The sequence below is a fragment of the Clarias gariepinus genome, chromosome 21, assembly GCF_024256425.1.
Source record: "Clarias gariepinus isolate MV-2021 ecotype Netherlands chromosome 21, CGAR_prim_01v2, whole genome shotgun sequence".
Taxonomy (NCBI): domain Eukaryota; kingdom Metazoa; phylum Chordata; class Actinopteri; order Siluriformes; family Clariidae; genus Clarias; species Clarias gariepinus.
In genome coordinates, this window is record NC_071120.1 from 18,162,173 (window position 1) to 18,177,811 (window position 15,639).

The following is a 15,639-nucleotide window of genomic DNA, read 5'->3' on the forward strand; positions in this document are numbered from 1 at the left end:
CGGTAGCTCAAGGCATAAGTGTGGAAAAGAACAGCCCAAATGTTTCTGCAGGATTTCTGCTTCACCTGTCATGCTATTTGTCTGTATGTCTGTCTGTCTTGATGCATGTTTCGTTATTGTGTAATGCTATCTTCATGAGTCATTTTGTGAAGGATTTCTTCTGTTATAAAAGAAATAAAAGGGGGGGTGGGGGTGGATTGCTGCTTTTTTAGGAAACATTTCTGTTAGCCAGCTGTCTACAAAGGCAATGTTTGTTTTTTTGGTATTGACCACTAAGATTCCATCTAAAGGAATGTTGTTCAAATGCTTATGTTTCCTGTTTTACAGTGGCCAAATTCTTTTAAAAATACTGTGTATATTGTTGCAGCTTCAATTATTGATTACATTTTTTCTTGCACATTTCCTGTAACAATACAATTTGTTTACAGAATACAATTGCAATAGTGGAGTTGTCATTTGAAATGTCTTTTATGAAACCCTGAATTGATACTCCATTTCCTCAAATATTTCCTTTTCATTATGACAACGCTTAAGGGAGGAAGGTGAAAGCTTGTCAGTGTTTTCTTTGCAATTGCAATTTGCTGTGCAGGCAACAGTGAGCTTTTTACTGTTTCTGGAGGGGATGTAAACAGTTTCACATACAGAATTTCTTGGCCAGTTATACGTTGCAACTAAAACAAATGCAGATGAGCTTCTTTTTTTCAAGCATTGTCATTATGGCGAGTATAAGGCACTTGGTGCAATCAATCCCAATCCTTATCAAGTACTTTTCCTGTGGAGTCTGGTGCGTTTAGCTCACGCAATTAGCTTACTGTACTGGCTGCTTAAGTTGCTTTTGAAAGTCTCGAGCTTGCTGGATCTGGTGCTACTGGTGCTGCTGGCCTGGGAGCGCTGCAGCTCAGTGCGGCACTTGAAGAAGGCCAGCACCTGCTTCTGACAGCGCGACGAGCCGAAGTAATAAACCAGCGGGTCCAGGCAGCAGCTCAGGCTCCCCACGCACGTGGCCACCAGGTAAGCGGCGTACGAGGCGTCGTCGTGCGCGCGCGCGAAGCGCACGTAGTGCGTGAGCAGGATGATGTTGGTGGGCGCGAAGCACGCGGCGAACAGAACGAACACCGTGGCTGCCATGGCAACGGCGCGCGATTTCCGTGCTCGGTTTTCCCCGCCGAGCGCGCACAGCGTTTGAATGATGCGAGCGTAGCACGCCGCGGTGAAGACGAACGGGAGGAAGAAGAACAGCGAGGTGAATATGGGGAAGAAGTACAGGTAGTAGCCGCGGAGGTGCTCGACGTCCAGGACGTCGTGGCACGTCGTGATGTCCAGGCCGTGCACGCGCACGGTGTGCTCGGACACGAGCAGCGGCGTGACCCCGCCGAGGGAAAGGAGCCACATGGCGGCGCACGCGGCCCAGGCGGTTTTGGGGCAGCGCCACGTGAGCGAGTCGATCGGGTAGACCACGGCCAGGAAGCGGTCCACGGCGATGCACGTGATCAGCAGCACCGAGCAGTACATGTTGCAGTAGAACGCGGCGGTGACCGCGCGGCACATGGCGGAGCCGTAGACCCAGTGGTTCCCGTTGTAATGGTAGGAGATGCGGAAGGGCAGGAGCAGCACGAAGAGCAGGTCAGCGCAGGCCAGGTTCAGCATGTAGATCGCAGCCGGCTTCTTCGGGTGCACGCGGCGGAGAAACAGGACCAGGGCGAGCACGTTGAGCGGGACGCTGATGATGACGATGAGCGTGTAGACGCTCGGGATGAAGACGGTCACCAGGGGGCTCGTGAGGAACTCGGAGGCCTCTTTGGAGATGTGATAGACGCGTTTACCCGCATGGTGGCGCTGTTCCCTGTCGCGTTCCTGACTGAAGCCCGAGCCGCTGCCCTCCTGCACGTCCAGTTCGGCCCAGTCAATCGGCTCGTCAGTGACCGTTAGGAAAAAACCGGAAAACGTCCGCGGGCTGCTTTTGTTACCTGAGAAATCAACCGGAGCGACGGTTAAAAAGACACTTGAAGAAAAATTCAAACCTAGTTTTTAATCGCTTTAAATCAGTGAATTAATTAACCAATTATTTATTGCTTATTATTCATTATTAATTTACTTAGTTTTTGTTTTAACTTTAGTTTTTGTAGTATTCTCCCTCAATAATAACAGTAGTAATAAAAATAAAGATTAACTCACGGCTGTGGCTGTTGGGCATCAGGGCTGCTGTAGCGACTAACGGCAGAAGAGAAGCTAGAATAAAGTACCGTACCATGATGTCCAAATTACGCGCTTTCACCGAGAGAGAGAAAATAAACTCCACACCGAGGATAAAACTCAATACCCGTCTGATCGCTGAGCGCTCCAGACACTGGTGGTGTGTGTGTGTGTGTGTGTGTGTGTGAGAGAGAGAGAGTGTGTTATTGCCGGAGTAACAGAACAGCAGCACAAGTTCCCTCCTTCTGCTTTGCGTGTTTTGTTTTTGTTATCATATAAACGCCCCGAAATGCAGTTTTTTTCCTAAAGAGCTTTCCCAAGCGATTAAAGCACTTCCTGGCCTTTTTTTTTTTTTTTTGGATATCCTGTACTGAAAAAATGTATGGATAATTTTCACTTTGGAATTTGACCAAAAATGCCAATGTTGATCACCCTGATTATGATACTGTGACACAACTTACTGTATAAATGTGTTAAAGATCAACTGTAGGCAAAACAGAAAGAAAAAGACTTAAACTCTCTCACAGACTTACACTGTGTGGCCAAACAAGTGCACTTGTCTTGAATTAATAAAGCACTCATTTCCTGTTACCATTAAGGTCACTCCACACAAATACAAACATTTAGGGATTCAGCACTTGTTTAATTTTGCTTCTTATTTAATCGATCATAAAGTAGTCGGTATGCCAGTAAAGCCCTGATGTGTGTGTGTGTTTCCCAGGGTGTCCCTTGCTTGTACCTGGGGCTATCTGGATGAGTCCAAGGCTCACAGTCACCCTGAACAGGATAAAACAGTTTAGATGAAGGTCTAACTATTTTTATAATACAAAAAATTAGTTCAAGAATGTCAAGGAGGTAGCAAGGTGGCCTCGCACATTCAGGGTCAAGGGTTCTGGTGCAGAACCTGGATTCCCACCACGTGGAGTTTGCACGTTCTCCCAGGGCTTGGTGGGTTTCCTCCGGGTACTCCGGTTTCCTCCCACAGTCCAAAGACATAATTTAATTCCTAAATTGTCCATTGTGTGTATATGTGCCCTGCAATGGATTGGCACCCTGTCCATGGTGTACCCTGCCTCGTGCCCTAAAGTCTCCGGTAATACATTCCAGGCAATAGCAACCATGTACCAAGGATAAGCAGTATAGAAGATTAATGAATTAATCAGTTCACATGTTTCTGTATCACTTCAGAGGGTCACACACATACCCAATTTTCACAACATTTTAATAAACTGTGGCAATAATTCTGGTGGCACTGAAAAAAAAAAAAAAACTGGAGACGCAGAAGTTTAAAAGCAAGACAACTGGTGATGTAATTTATTTATTATGTAATAGTTATAATTTCAGTGTGTCACATCAAGAGCGCAAGGATTATTTAGAAGAGGCAAACAGCTTAATCACTTAGACATGGTAGATGTTCTCCCCTCTTTTTTTAATCTGTTTCCATTTAATTGTTTTGGCAAATTTCCATTCAGGAACTGGAGGCAGTAGTGCATTGTGAAATTCATTGAAACCCCCCCCCCCCTTTTTTTTACAGTAATATAAAACAGTGTTTCACATACAATACTACCTAAATATAAATGTGTCAATTTTAATACCATTCAAAATAGAATTCATGTACAATTACTGGGCGAAGGGGTGCATAAAAGTAAAACAAGCCAAGCAAATCAGTGAAATGACATGCTGGTCTTTATGGTTCCAGTCTGATTCCAGTTCAAGTCCTCCATAAGTCCCCAAAAATATTGTTCGGTTCAGATCGCCTTAACTGAGAGGAAGTGTGTATATCGTGACACTTGCTCAACCATATTGCGATGATCTTTATGCTGTTATGCTTTTGTAAATCTCAGTCATGAACAATCTCACAATATCTTAGAAAGAGTGCTAATTGTTCACATACAGCCTTGATATTTAAACTATTGATATGTTTAGATACAGAATAATTAAATACCCAGAATCCCAGAATTTTCTGCTCCAGCTGTTCCTGGATTGTACAAAGCCAACTTACAGTAAATTGAAGGCACTTCATTTCTACTCAGCGTCGCATAAGAGCGTTCACGTAATATTCATGTGGGAAAGTCATTTTCCATAAAACTTTTTGTTTAGTAGAAAAATTAAGAGGTTAACATTGACTTTGGCTTTGTCAAACATTTTCATGACTGCAACTCCTTCATACTGCAGCTGCAGCAAGTCCTACAAGTGAGGAAAAAAAGGCATATAGTATATAAAACTGAGGAAATAATAGTAGGAACATAAAACCAAAATACGTCAAGATCACGTGTTTTTAAACATTTATAGCAGAGCAGGTTATTTCTCAGCAATGTTTCCTTTATGAATGAAATTAATGGGAAAAGCAGAGATATGCTGACCATACACATACTCTCATGTGTCCAAGGGATTTACCTGGAAATGCAATTGCACTTTTTCCATCTCGACTCCCATAAACTTGGCCTTTATCTCAAAATCCCCAACTTCCTCACAGGGTGAGATGTCGAACATTACATTTTTCAGCCTAGGGACAGAGCAAAAGGAAAAATGATATCCAGCAATTGTTTTGTGAAAACATAAATATATATACGAAACTCAGAAAAACTGTAGAACTAACCCTGACCAGCCATAACATTAACACCACCGCCAGGTGAATTAAATAACATTGATTATCAATTATATACCAGTAAACTGGTGACAGGATCATGGGCACCCGAGGCTCATCCATGTCTGTGTGGATAAAAGGCCACCACATCAAATTGCTGAAAAAATGTCAATGCTGGCAACGATAAAAAGGTATCGGAACACCCAGCGCATCACAGCCTGTTGTGTATAGGGTTTAGCAGGCAAGGTGTTGCCTTTATTTTTAAAGTAGAATTGTTATGGTGTCATGAATTTATACTGTGTCCAGATGCAATTCTTAAAAATTCCCCCCCTCTGATCCTGAAGTCATATTAAAGTATCGTCTGTTTCTCCGCGATGGGGATGTGGACTGCACTAAAACACATTGACTATGTAAACTTCTACTGTTGCAAACACATTCCATCGCTCCCTTTGCTGCCGCTCCTTGTATATTCGTAAAGTTATCAGGTTATCATGCTGTGAAACCGTATCACCGTTTACGACTTTCCTTGTCAGTGCTACAAGTGCTTGTTTTGCAGCTGGCTTTGCTCTTAATCAAGCTCCCTTGTTTGGAGTAGAAAGATCAAAACTGTAAAGCCCACTGCTCCTACAGCACAATCTTCCTGCCAGTGTCATACACACACCGCTGCTCTGGTCTCCCACTTACACCTACTCACACTATTATTAGAACTGCACACAATCTTCTTGAAAGTATAAATTATTCTTTAAAATGCATTCCCAATTATAACTGAATGCAGACTCACTGGTTCGTCTGGAGGCCTTCAACCTCCAGTATGACGCCTTTCTCATGCAACCTGGCGCCCGTGTACTTCAAAGACTGCTGCTTCGACTTTTTACTTCCTTTTTCTTCGTCCTTTTTGTCCATTTTGATGGATCTGCGAGAGTTCCTGTGAAGACGTGTCGTCAAGTTGAATTGTGTGATTTGAACTAAATCGAGCCTTTCGAGGAATTAATAGAAAATTAATACTGTACGAAATTTTGGCTACTTACTTCCTGTTTAGGTTATCTAGGCATGTTTTGATGTAGGTGTCATAGTAGTTGATCTGGTCCTGGTAGAAAGCTGTCTTAGAGTTAAGGGCACTCAAAGTCTGCTGGAGCTTCACCAGTTCCCCTTTCCTTCTCTGCCTGTAACGTCGCTGGTGGCGAATGTCCTGTTGTTTAAAGGTGCAAAATAATTAACCTACTTCTTGCAAAAATACAGTGTAAAACGTAGTGGAGAACTATGGTTTTTTTTTCACCACTACAAATATTAACATTCCGTGCTGTGCATCACGTTATAAATAGCACATTTAAAAGCACAGCTGTGCATTTTCCCAGAGGCATGTAAATGTGTAAAGTTTAACCACATCATCATGGTGTGAAAGAACTTTAATCTATGATTATTAGGATTATTATTATGGTTAGAATTGTACCAGTGAAAACCAGAGACACCTTACAATACCAGTAACATCCACAAGCCTACAGCAGTGTTCTACCTTGGAGGCGTCATTAATGAGCTCCTGGTATTTGTTAGCAGAGCTGACCAGGCCAGCCTGTTCCAGAGTGCGCAAATTCCTGAGGATCTTGCGCTTTTTTTGTTCTAGGGGCAGCTGTGTGTCCTCCAGTACAGACTGGCTGCTCTTCAGCCCCTCTGGAGCAGTAGCGTCTTGCGCCGCCCGCCTCTCCACCATTTTATCATGCTCCGACTCCTGCATGACAAAGTAATGAGTCTGAGTCATCCAGACTTTAAAGATTGTGATCAATAATTTGCAGCAATGATTAGCAATTAGGTTTTAGAAAGTCAGACATCTGTACAGAGACCTGTGTATGACATGATAAGCTCTACATTTTAAGTATTGGAGTCGTTTTACACAGAGAATAACCAGAAACCTGTATGAATGGCAGATTCGAGAGATTTGACATTAACCAGTTTGATCCATATTTAATTATGTGATTACTAAAGTACAGCTGATTTCACAGAACCTTATAATGAGCTATTAATATATTAAGCTGTTGTAAAGGAAACATTATAACACCAGAGAAACTTTAACCCTTTAAACTAACCTAAATCTATACCTAACCTTAAAGGTTTACCTGTTGAGGAGTAGCTGGAGTCTCTAGAATATCTGTCAGTGTGTCTCCTGGCTGGACTCTCACCACATCCAATATCAGCTTCTTTGTTCTTTAAAAGGCGAAGGGAAAAAAAGTAAATAATAATTTCAGATCTGCTACTGAACTTGTGGTCTGAACTTTAGCTTATGCGCAAACGGTTGTGACTAATCATGTAAATTACATCTTTGTCTGTATGATGTTTTTTTCGTTAGTTTTAAAATTAACAGTATAAACATTTTACTGCGCAGGAAAGGAACTCAAACATTCTTTAGTAATTAGGATGTAATTAACAGTGATTTAGTGAAAATGCCAAATATGGGCATGAGATCCCTATCAATAGAAACAAAGACATACTTATGGGCATGAGCTGACACCTTATCCAATACTAGATCTTTGTTTAAAATCCATCCTTTAAAAGAGCTCATATTAAACTACTCATACTCTTTTTTATATCATGTATCCTATACATCTGAATCTTTATTTCATGGTGGAACATGACAGGAAATGTTGCGTTAGCATTCAGAATGCAAGCCCTGACGTCAAGTCCTTGTTCTGTCTGCACTAGTGGGGGTCAGTCTGACTCACTCTTCCTGCTTGTGCTAAGAGACCCCTTTGCACTACATTCCTATGAAAAGAAAAAAAACATTAGGTTGGGGTCCCTAAAAGGTATCATGATAGTAAGGAGTAGAGACTATCATGTGTGGCACTCCTTATTTCTTTGAATGTCGCTTATTTAGTACGGCTAAAAAACACCAGAGGAACCATTTGAACATAGGAAGAGATAACAGTGGCTTGCGCATCACTTCCCACCATGGTTTATGGGAGATAGTGGAATAGGAAATGAAGACTGTCTTTAAAAATAACAATGACCATGATAGTTACATAATTTACGGTAAGGCTAAGCCCACCCACTAGAAAAATATAATAAAAAAAGAAAGAGGATGACATCTAACACTTATTTTTCATCAAAGCTTGTATGGTATGACTTACTTCATCATCAGGCCTCTCATGTCTCTGTCATCACCATCCATCAGCTCAAATTTGTTTGTGAGAGTAAGAGAGATCTCAGTTTTAGCCAACTGACTCAGTGTGTTTTCTTTGTTGGGATCATTTGGATCCACAGCACCTTCGCCTGAATATAGGAGGAAGAGTCTTAGTCTGTGCTGAAAGTATTAGTAAACTGTGTCAAAAGCATTAGTATAACACCCTAAGGTGGAGTAAAGCTATTTAATGTATAGTGTTTATGTTCCTGCATTTACTTCACCTTTATTCAGAGCCTCATCTTGCATTTTGTAAAATATTTAATCATCATGTTATTCCATACCTCCATCTAGGAACCTCTGTAGTCCAACTAAGCACTGTGGAGGCCTATGGTGATTATTGTATTTATTCCCATTTTTATGGCCGTGGTACAGTAGGACCTCCGGTCAACATTCACACACTATGGGTATTTTTGGGAACGCCAATTAGACTAATCTCCACATCTTTGGACTGTGGTAGGAAACCAGAGTACCCGGAGGAAATCCACCAAACACAGGGAGAACATGCAAACAGAATTGAACTCAGACCCTGGTGGAGGAAGGCAAGAGTGCTAATCACTAAGCCACCATGCTGTCAATCTTAATATTATACAGACTGAAACTAAGACTGAATATACATATGCATGTGCATGTCAGGAAAGACCATTTTCAATTTTTTCTTTTTTTCGTAGATGCTTTTCGTGCTTCCTTTTCTTCAAACAAAACATTTGTGAAACTGCCATGTCAGGCATTTTTATACTGTTTATACATATCTTCTAAATAATAATTAATATACTGTATCATTTACGATCATGACGCATAGTAGGTATATTTTACCAATGAGTGACTCCATATCAGGAACATCTCCCAAGTCATCCAGGAGTTCATGCAGAAGATCACTGGGTTCTGGAGCGATGGCATCCTTGTGCTCAAGCACAAGCTGTTGGACAAAAATGAGCAAAACACTTTATACGTACATTTGTTCTAAAATAGAAAAAGAATCTCACAAAAACAAGCTTTTAACAAAGTTTTATCCATGTTTTTAATGAACTTTTATCATTTTAGACATAGAAGCTCTGCCACACTTTGCACTTCACACATTAAAAAAAAAAAGACTGGTGCTAGGAAAAACTACGCTTAAACAATTGTCAAAAAATAAATAATTCTTAATGACAAAACAGCATAGCATAGGTAGCAACGAGTGCTTTGAGCCACTGGTACCTCAGCCACTAAAACACAATGTGTCAATGCAGTATCTCCAACCAAGCCTTAGAACAGATGTACAGTGTGTTCTTTTCTGCTGTTTTCAAAGTTAATCCAAAACAGATTCACCATCGGACCCTTTTTGATAATATGCCCTAAAAGTCTGTTATCTCTGTCAGCAGTAGGGAAGTCTGGAGCATGGAGGTCAGCCAGTGTAAAGACCAAGCTTCAGCACTTCACACCGGTGGTGTGCTAAGACAACAGGCTGATGTATTCAAAATTCCCAACAACTTCAAAGCACCTCAACCAAAACAGCAGGCCCTCTCCCATAGATCATTGTTCCTTTTTACTACCTACAATCACAAATACAAGCAGGCTCAGGAACATAACACGATAAGTCATTAGAGCTATTAAACCTTTCTTAACCTTATTCTCAGGCCTCTACCAAGACGGCCACAAACCATGAAATAAAGATGCAGTGAAAGCTTTCAGAAATCTGCCCAGGTTTTTATCACAAGAACAAGGTTATTAGATAGTGGTTGGAAAGAATGTCTTTGTCTAAGCTGCGGATGGTTTTGGAATCCTATTTTGTACTTGAGAGAACATTTGATACTCTACATATTCATTATTCCTTTGTCTTCATGAAATATGGCCTTGAATTTAGCAGTTTTAAGTTGCTAATGACTGATATGATGGGAATGCAGTGTGGGGAGATAGAGTGTTCAGTTTTTGGAATTAGAATGATGCATATTCATCAAAATCTACCTCTGGGGAGAAAATACAAAATCTACATTCTAAATTCTGACTCCTTGGTGTTTAGGAGTTTAGCAACAAGTATTTTTCTTTTCTTTTTTTCTTGTCCATGAGCAACACTCTGAACATTAATTTCTCATGTGCAACACTCTTCTGCCTCACCAAAGTATCCATTACGTGTGGCTAACAAATATTTCAACTTATTTTTCATGGGGTGCTTAAAGCATAACAGGGTTTGTAACACACGAAAATGTGTATATGTTAAATTAGCTTTGGAACACAGAGTAAGTGGAATAGGAAAACCACACAAAGGGATTGTGGATAGGTGTTGGCGCCAATTCTCAATTACTCTAATAACAGTCTGTCACTTCTCCACAAACGGGTTCATGGGCTTGGTCTTACTGAATGAGTGTTGAGGATCTCTTCTATGGAGATGTAGATGACAGGTTTGCTAAGCGTCACCATGTCAGAGTACTCGTCCACGTTAAACTTCTCTTCTGGAGCTGGGACGTCACATGCAGCCTGGAAGAATGCTCTGGAAAGGACAGCAGACATGCAGTATATTATTGAAGGGTGCTGATTATTCTCCTAGAGTATATGCACATATAACAGTAACATAGGAACAGATGAAACATAGCATTCCCAATGATGGGGATTTCCAGTAAGTATGACTCACAAGTAAGGGTACGTGCAATGAACTGCGAAGTAAATCTCACACACATACACACACTCCCCCTCACATGCTCTAAAGTCGTGACACACCTCTGATTTCTTTGCTGATACCACACTTTAACACAAAAGCAGCTCTTCCCTGTTGAGTTTCATTTTGACTTTTAATGACCCTTTGCTGGTTAACCCCAAAACATTTCCTTACTGTAAGTTTCCAAGGACATCGTTTCTAAGAAACCACTTATGTCAGTTATGATCAGTTGTGCATAATAATCTTAAAACAAGTACTAGCAATTTGAAACTTTGAGTTAAATTTAGACTGTCCCTTGACTATCGTAAATTGGACTGGTTGCATAATCCGATTTTATCTTCTGCTTTGTGATATAATCAGTCAAAACAATAAATTAGTGTATTCAGGGAAGGTAGAACATCTTTCTTTTAACTGTGGTATAATTTGGTGCATATATTCATTTTATACACTATATATAGACTAACAAACAAGTAGTAATTTCCACAGTATTACACATACAGTAAACTCACCAATCATTTTTATCCTATTAATAACTGTTAAGTGATTTTCATGCACCACAGTCTCCAGACAGAAAGTCTACTGTGGTCAGCAGCAATATGACTCAGGACACAAAATATATAACAAATTACAGCAGCTAATCACATCAGGATCCTATATGGGATTAAAATCCTATGCGTCAAGGACAGAAATCTACAGGCGACAGTGAGCACACACAAAAAGAACAGTTGTATACTGAGAGATCAACAGTTCAGGCTACTGGGGATGGTGTTATGTTCTTATTTTTTATTGCCAAACACTGAGACCTGTGAATATCAACTGAGCATTGTATAAATGCCAAAGTCTACCTTAGTATTGTTTAGTATTACTCATCTTTCAACGGCTAGCACAATAATGCACCATTTCGCCGACCACCAGTTTTCCCATTCCAAATTTCCCATTTCTCACTTGACAATGAGATCAGTATACTGTACATCACTGGCCTGTCCAGTCACTGATCTAAATCCAATCCAGCACCCTTAGAATGATGTGGAAGAAGTGATACTACTGTATGCAGCATGAATATACACTTTACAAGGTCAACATGGTAAAGAATCTCAAAGAAATGACACCCTGAGGCTGTTCTAAGTGCAGGCACCTTTTTTTTTTATTTCATAAATAACGTCCTTATCTAACCTGAATTTCTGGTAGGTCGACGCAATATAACTGTTCATGGGTGTCAGGTGATCGCCCTCAAACAGTTTGTTGGCAGCAGCGTGCTGCAGCATTTTGGCCACCGAGCCCAAGTTTCTTCGCTGCTCTGAATGCAGCTGCCCTCCTGCCGTCATGTCTATGATGTCAAATCCATCTGGAGCCACTATAGCTGGGTTCATGTACCGATAATAGAGAAGGTTTCCAACAATCTGTGTGAAAAATTAAAGTACAGAAAAAAGAGCTATAGTCCATTGCACATATTGTAACAATTTAAACTGGTCATGTTTAGTGCTGTCCCACTCTCTGGTTACCTAGTTACACTACAAAAGAATTATAGTTCCAGTAAAATGTTTCGAGTCTGACCTTTAGTAGATCATCATCAGATGAGTCAGGAAATTTTTCATGAAGTGTATCCTTCAGAACTTTAGCTATGTATCTCATGCCGTAACTGAATAAAAAACAATGAAGGGGACAAAGCGTGAAATCACATCAAAGATAAAGTAAGACGTTGTTGCAGATAATTGTTGTTTGATGACAGCAAACTGAAGGCAAGTTTATTTTAAATGAAAAGCTAAATGTTTTTTTTTTTACTTTGGACAAATTATACTAATATATTATCTCTGATAAATATATGGTAGAGACAGTTGGTAGTTTTTTTTACAATGCTGCCCTCTAGTGTTTAATGCACTGTACAACTTCTTGCATCTTTTATATAATTTCCATCTTCCTATAATAACAGTTTCCTATTAATAAGATTCTAGCACTACAGTAACTCTTACGGGATAGCATCCACTGAAGACATTATGGAGCTGAGCACTTTGTCCGTGACAGTGCGCAGTGTCTGATTAGACACCTCCAGCCTGTTCCTCACTTCTTCATGTGACAGAGCCTGTTCCACTGTCACCTCGTAGGGCAGTTTACTGAGAGTCACAAGCAAAAGAAGAAATATAATTATTTTGTACATTTTTCGTTTTTTTTTTTTTTTTTTTTTTTTGCACTGTTTGCATTGTATATGAAATTTGTTCACAGATGTGTCATCACTTACCTGGCCTCTCCTGTAGCAGTCTCTATCTGGTTGACCCAGGCCTTATAGATGTCTATGGGGTTAGTGTTTATGCCCAGGGTCTTGTTCTCAATGATTTCTTTCACCACAGGGGAGAGAAGCTGCCGCAGGGCGTTCTGACCCCGAGCACCTCGGTTAAAACTCACTACCATCTTTATGACCGTTGGGTTCCCAGTGACTATGTCCTGTATTTGGTCTACTTTTGACCTGGAAGTATGATTACAACAACAGTTTCAAATTCAGATCAATTTACTTATTCCATTACTTAAATAATAATAATAATAATAATAATAATAATATATAATTATTAATCGGTATTATGATAATAATAATAAACTGAGTCTTACGGATGCTGATTCATTCAGTATCATCAGTGACTACAAATTTATATGGTTACTACCCGCATACCAACACAAATACTGCATTAACTCACTTGATCTCCTCCTTGAGAGCTGACTCGAATAGCTTGAGCAGCAGATACTCTTCGCGCTGGTTTGAAGCGTAGTTATACAGGGTGAAAATCACAGTGTCCATAAATTTAGTGGACTTGTTCTGAGGCATCTGGAAGATGAGCTTGGCCAAGTATGACGGGTGTGTCTGTTTGAGAAAATAAATGACCCTAAATAAAACTACATTACTGGAGAGTAATACGATTATGAACCATAGTGCAGTACATACTAATATAGGCATTACAGTGGAATTTGAGCTTTAGAATCAATAAAGATATGACTAGTTAAAGCCTCACTTGCAAAAGGTAAAACAAATGCTGGTATGCCTCCAGTCTCCTCCTCTTCTCTTTGCTCAGGCCTTTGATGCCCTGCTTGTCTCCTGCGGCCAGATCATCTTTGGTCATTTTGTTCTTTTTGGTCTTCATCTTTTTACTGAGTGACACCACATCCTGTTTAGGTAGTGAACATAAAGATTTTTATTTAAGAGCGTTCTCAAGTATCAACTGATAATCATCTCACAGTGCCTTTTATTGTTTTAAATATACATATATATTTAAGACTTGATCGAAAACACACCAGAAGTCCATCTCTAAATGGCTTAAAAAAAGTTTTTTTTAAAAGTTTTGGAGTGGCCTAGTCAAAGTGCGGACTTTAATCCGATCATGATGGCTTAAACAGGCCGTTCATATTTGAAAAAACTCAAATGTGGCTGAATTAAAACAATTATGCAACAAAGAGTAAGCCTAAATTCCTCCACAGCGATGACTCACTGCCAGTCATCACTAAGGTTTGTTTGCAGCTGTTGCAGCTAGGGGTGGCACAACCAGTTACAGTATTAGGTTTAGGAGGCAATGACTTTTTCACATAGAGCCAGGTAGATTTGAATAGCATTTTTTTCATTAATAATGGAAATGTGCATTTTGTTCATTTACTCTGGTTATCTTAGTGTCTTATTAAAATATGTTTAATTATCTAAGTCATTTATGTGTAACAAATATGCAAAGAAATGTAAAAAAAAATCAAGAAATAATTTTTAAAAAACATTCTATATTTTTTCTCAGATAATTTTTTCCAAGTTTACAATTAACAAAGATGTACACTTGTACTTTGTTCATACCTGAAGTGTGATTCTATTCTTCACCAGCAGGCCGATCTTAATGTCCATCAAGTTCAAGTCCTTTTCCATTTGCTGATTGGAACGAATCTTAGTTACCACTTCTTCACGGAGACGTATCACTTCTTGTTCTTCCTGCAGGTCAAGGTTACTCTGTTCCAGAAGATGAGCAAACTTACGGACCACAGAGAGAGGCGGGTCCTGGGCACCAGCTGAAATACAGAGGATTTCAGAAATACAGAGGAACAGGCATACCAAGCATGAATAATTTTATTTATTATGCTGACAGGTATGCATGTACATCTGCCTGAAATCTTGAAGATGATGATATTTAATAAAAGGGTATTTACTCACTGAGAGTTTTGTAATCATCTCTGGCTTTGTTTGCCTTTAGAAAAGCCTGAATCTTCACTATCTCTTTTTCCTGTACGCACAAAAGGTAAGGGTTAATTTTCACATTTTGCAAATATACCATTAATATAATAATGCTACCACACATTATATTATTATTATACATCGTTGTTATAAATACTGTTGACTTAAACTGTATGTAAATTTTTTTTTATACCCCCAGTATATACACAAATGGTAGATGACTTACATGGTCTTTGAAATACTGTAGTCTCTCTCTGTACGCTCGTCTGGCTCGCCACATTTTCACAAATGATTGTATCTTAATTGGAAGGATAATAATTAAAAACATATAAAACAATTCTAAGAACACACTACCTTTTTACTGTGTGTGTTTTTTCTTTATCCCATCTTTGTCTCTACAAAGCTCTGTCCAAAATCAGTCCAAAATCTATCATCACTTCTCTTTCATCAAACCGTTTAGAAAAAACATTGTCATCCTGGAATCGAAATGAAATGTTTCATCATACACTATGATCAATGCTATCACATGATGAAACATTTAATTTTATGTAAGTGTTTCAAATGTAATGGGACATCACATGACAGACGCAATCAGTCAGCATGACTTTGCACTGAGTTACAGTGAGTTGCTCTAACTGTGAATTTTTTCCTTTTTCCTTTTATTCACCACATTTCTGGATCAGTATAACATCATCAATAATAACATCTTCATATCCTTTACGTGAAAGAAGATGATTTTAATAATAATAGAGATTGTTTACCTTGACCACGGTCTGCACATTGCTTTGTAATGTCTGTAGCCTGTCCTTGTAAGCTTTTCTCTGTTTATATCCCTTCCAGGATGCCTGCACACACAGGATAAA

At 39.6% G+C, this 15,639-nt stretch overlaps 2 protein-coding genes across 2 annotated transcripts in view; both read right to left on the bottom strand.

Annotated features, from left to right (window-relative positions):
- Window positions 1–186: 186 nt before the first annotated feature.
- On the bottom strand, window positions 187–2,910 carry f2r (coagulation factor II (thrombin) receptor). Its single transcript, XM_053480927.1, has 2 exons — window positions 2,176–2,910; window positions 187–1,967 (listed from the first exon to the last, which is right to left on the bottom strand). Exons 1-2 carry the CDS (start codon window positions 2,249–2,251, stop codon window positions 796–798), a joined length of 1,248 nt encoding a protein of 415 aa, XP_053336902.1. The 5' UTR covers window positions 2,252–2,910; the 3' UTR covers window positions 187–795.
- A 1,013-nt stretch (window positions 2,911–3,923) lies between these two features.
- iqgap2 (IQ motif containing GTPase activating protein 2) overlaps window positions 3,924–15,639 on the bottom strand; it is a 50,386-nt gene continuing 38,670 nt past the window's right edge. Inside the window, exons 20-38 of the mRNA XM_053480862.1 lie at window positions 15,538–15,621; window positions 15,003–15,074; window positions 14,756–14,825; window positions 14,405–14,613; window positions 13,584–13,736; window positions 13,272–13,435; window positions 12,821–13,045; window positions 12,555–12,695; window positions 12,139–12,223; window positions 11,758–11,984; window positions 10,287–10,419; window positions 8,766–8,868; window positions 7,900–8,041; window positions 6,892–6,979; window positions 6,294–6,506; window positions 5,809–5,969; window positions 5,562–5,705; window positions 4,591–4,699; window positions 3,924–4,380 (exon numbers count right to left, since the gene is read on the bottom strand). Coding sequence (XP_053336837.1) covers window positions 4,267–4,380; window positions 4,591–4,699; window positions 5,562–5,705; window positions 5,809–5,969; window positions 6,294–6,506; window positions 6,892–6,979; window positions 7,900–8,041; window positions 8,766–8,868; window positions 10,287–10,419; window positions 11,758–11,984; window positions 12,139–12,223; window positions 12,555–12,695; window positions 12,821–13,045; window positions 13,272–13,435; window positions 13,584–13,736; window positions 14,405–14,613; window positions 14,756–14,825; window positions 15,003–15,074; window positions 15,538–15,621 — 2,637 coding nt within the window. The 3' untranslated portion in view covers window positions 3,924–4,266. The remainder of the gene's footprint in view (window positions 4,381–4,590; window positions 4,700–5,561; window positions 5,706–5,808; window positions 5,970–6,293; window positions 6,507–6,891; window positions 6,980–7,899; window positions 8,042–8,765; window positions 8,869–10,286; window positions 10,420–11,757; window positions 11,985–12,138; window positions 12,224–12,554; window positions 12,696–12,820; window positions 13,046–13,271; window positions 13,436–13,583; window positions 13,737–14,404; window positions 14,614–14,755; window positions 14,826–15,002; window positions 15,075–15,537; window positions 15,622–15,639) is intronic.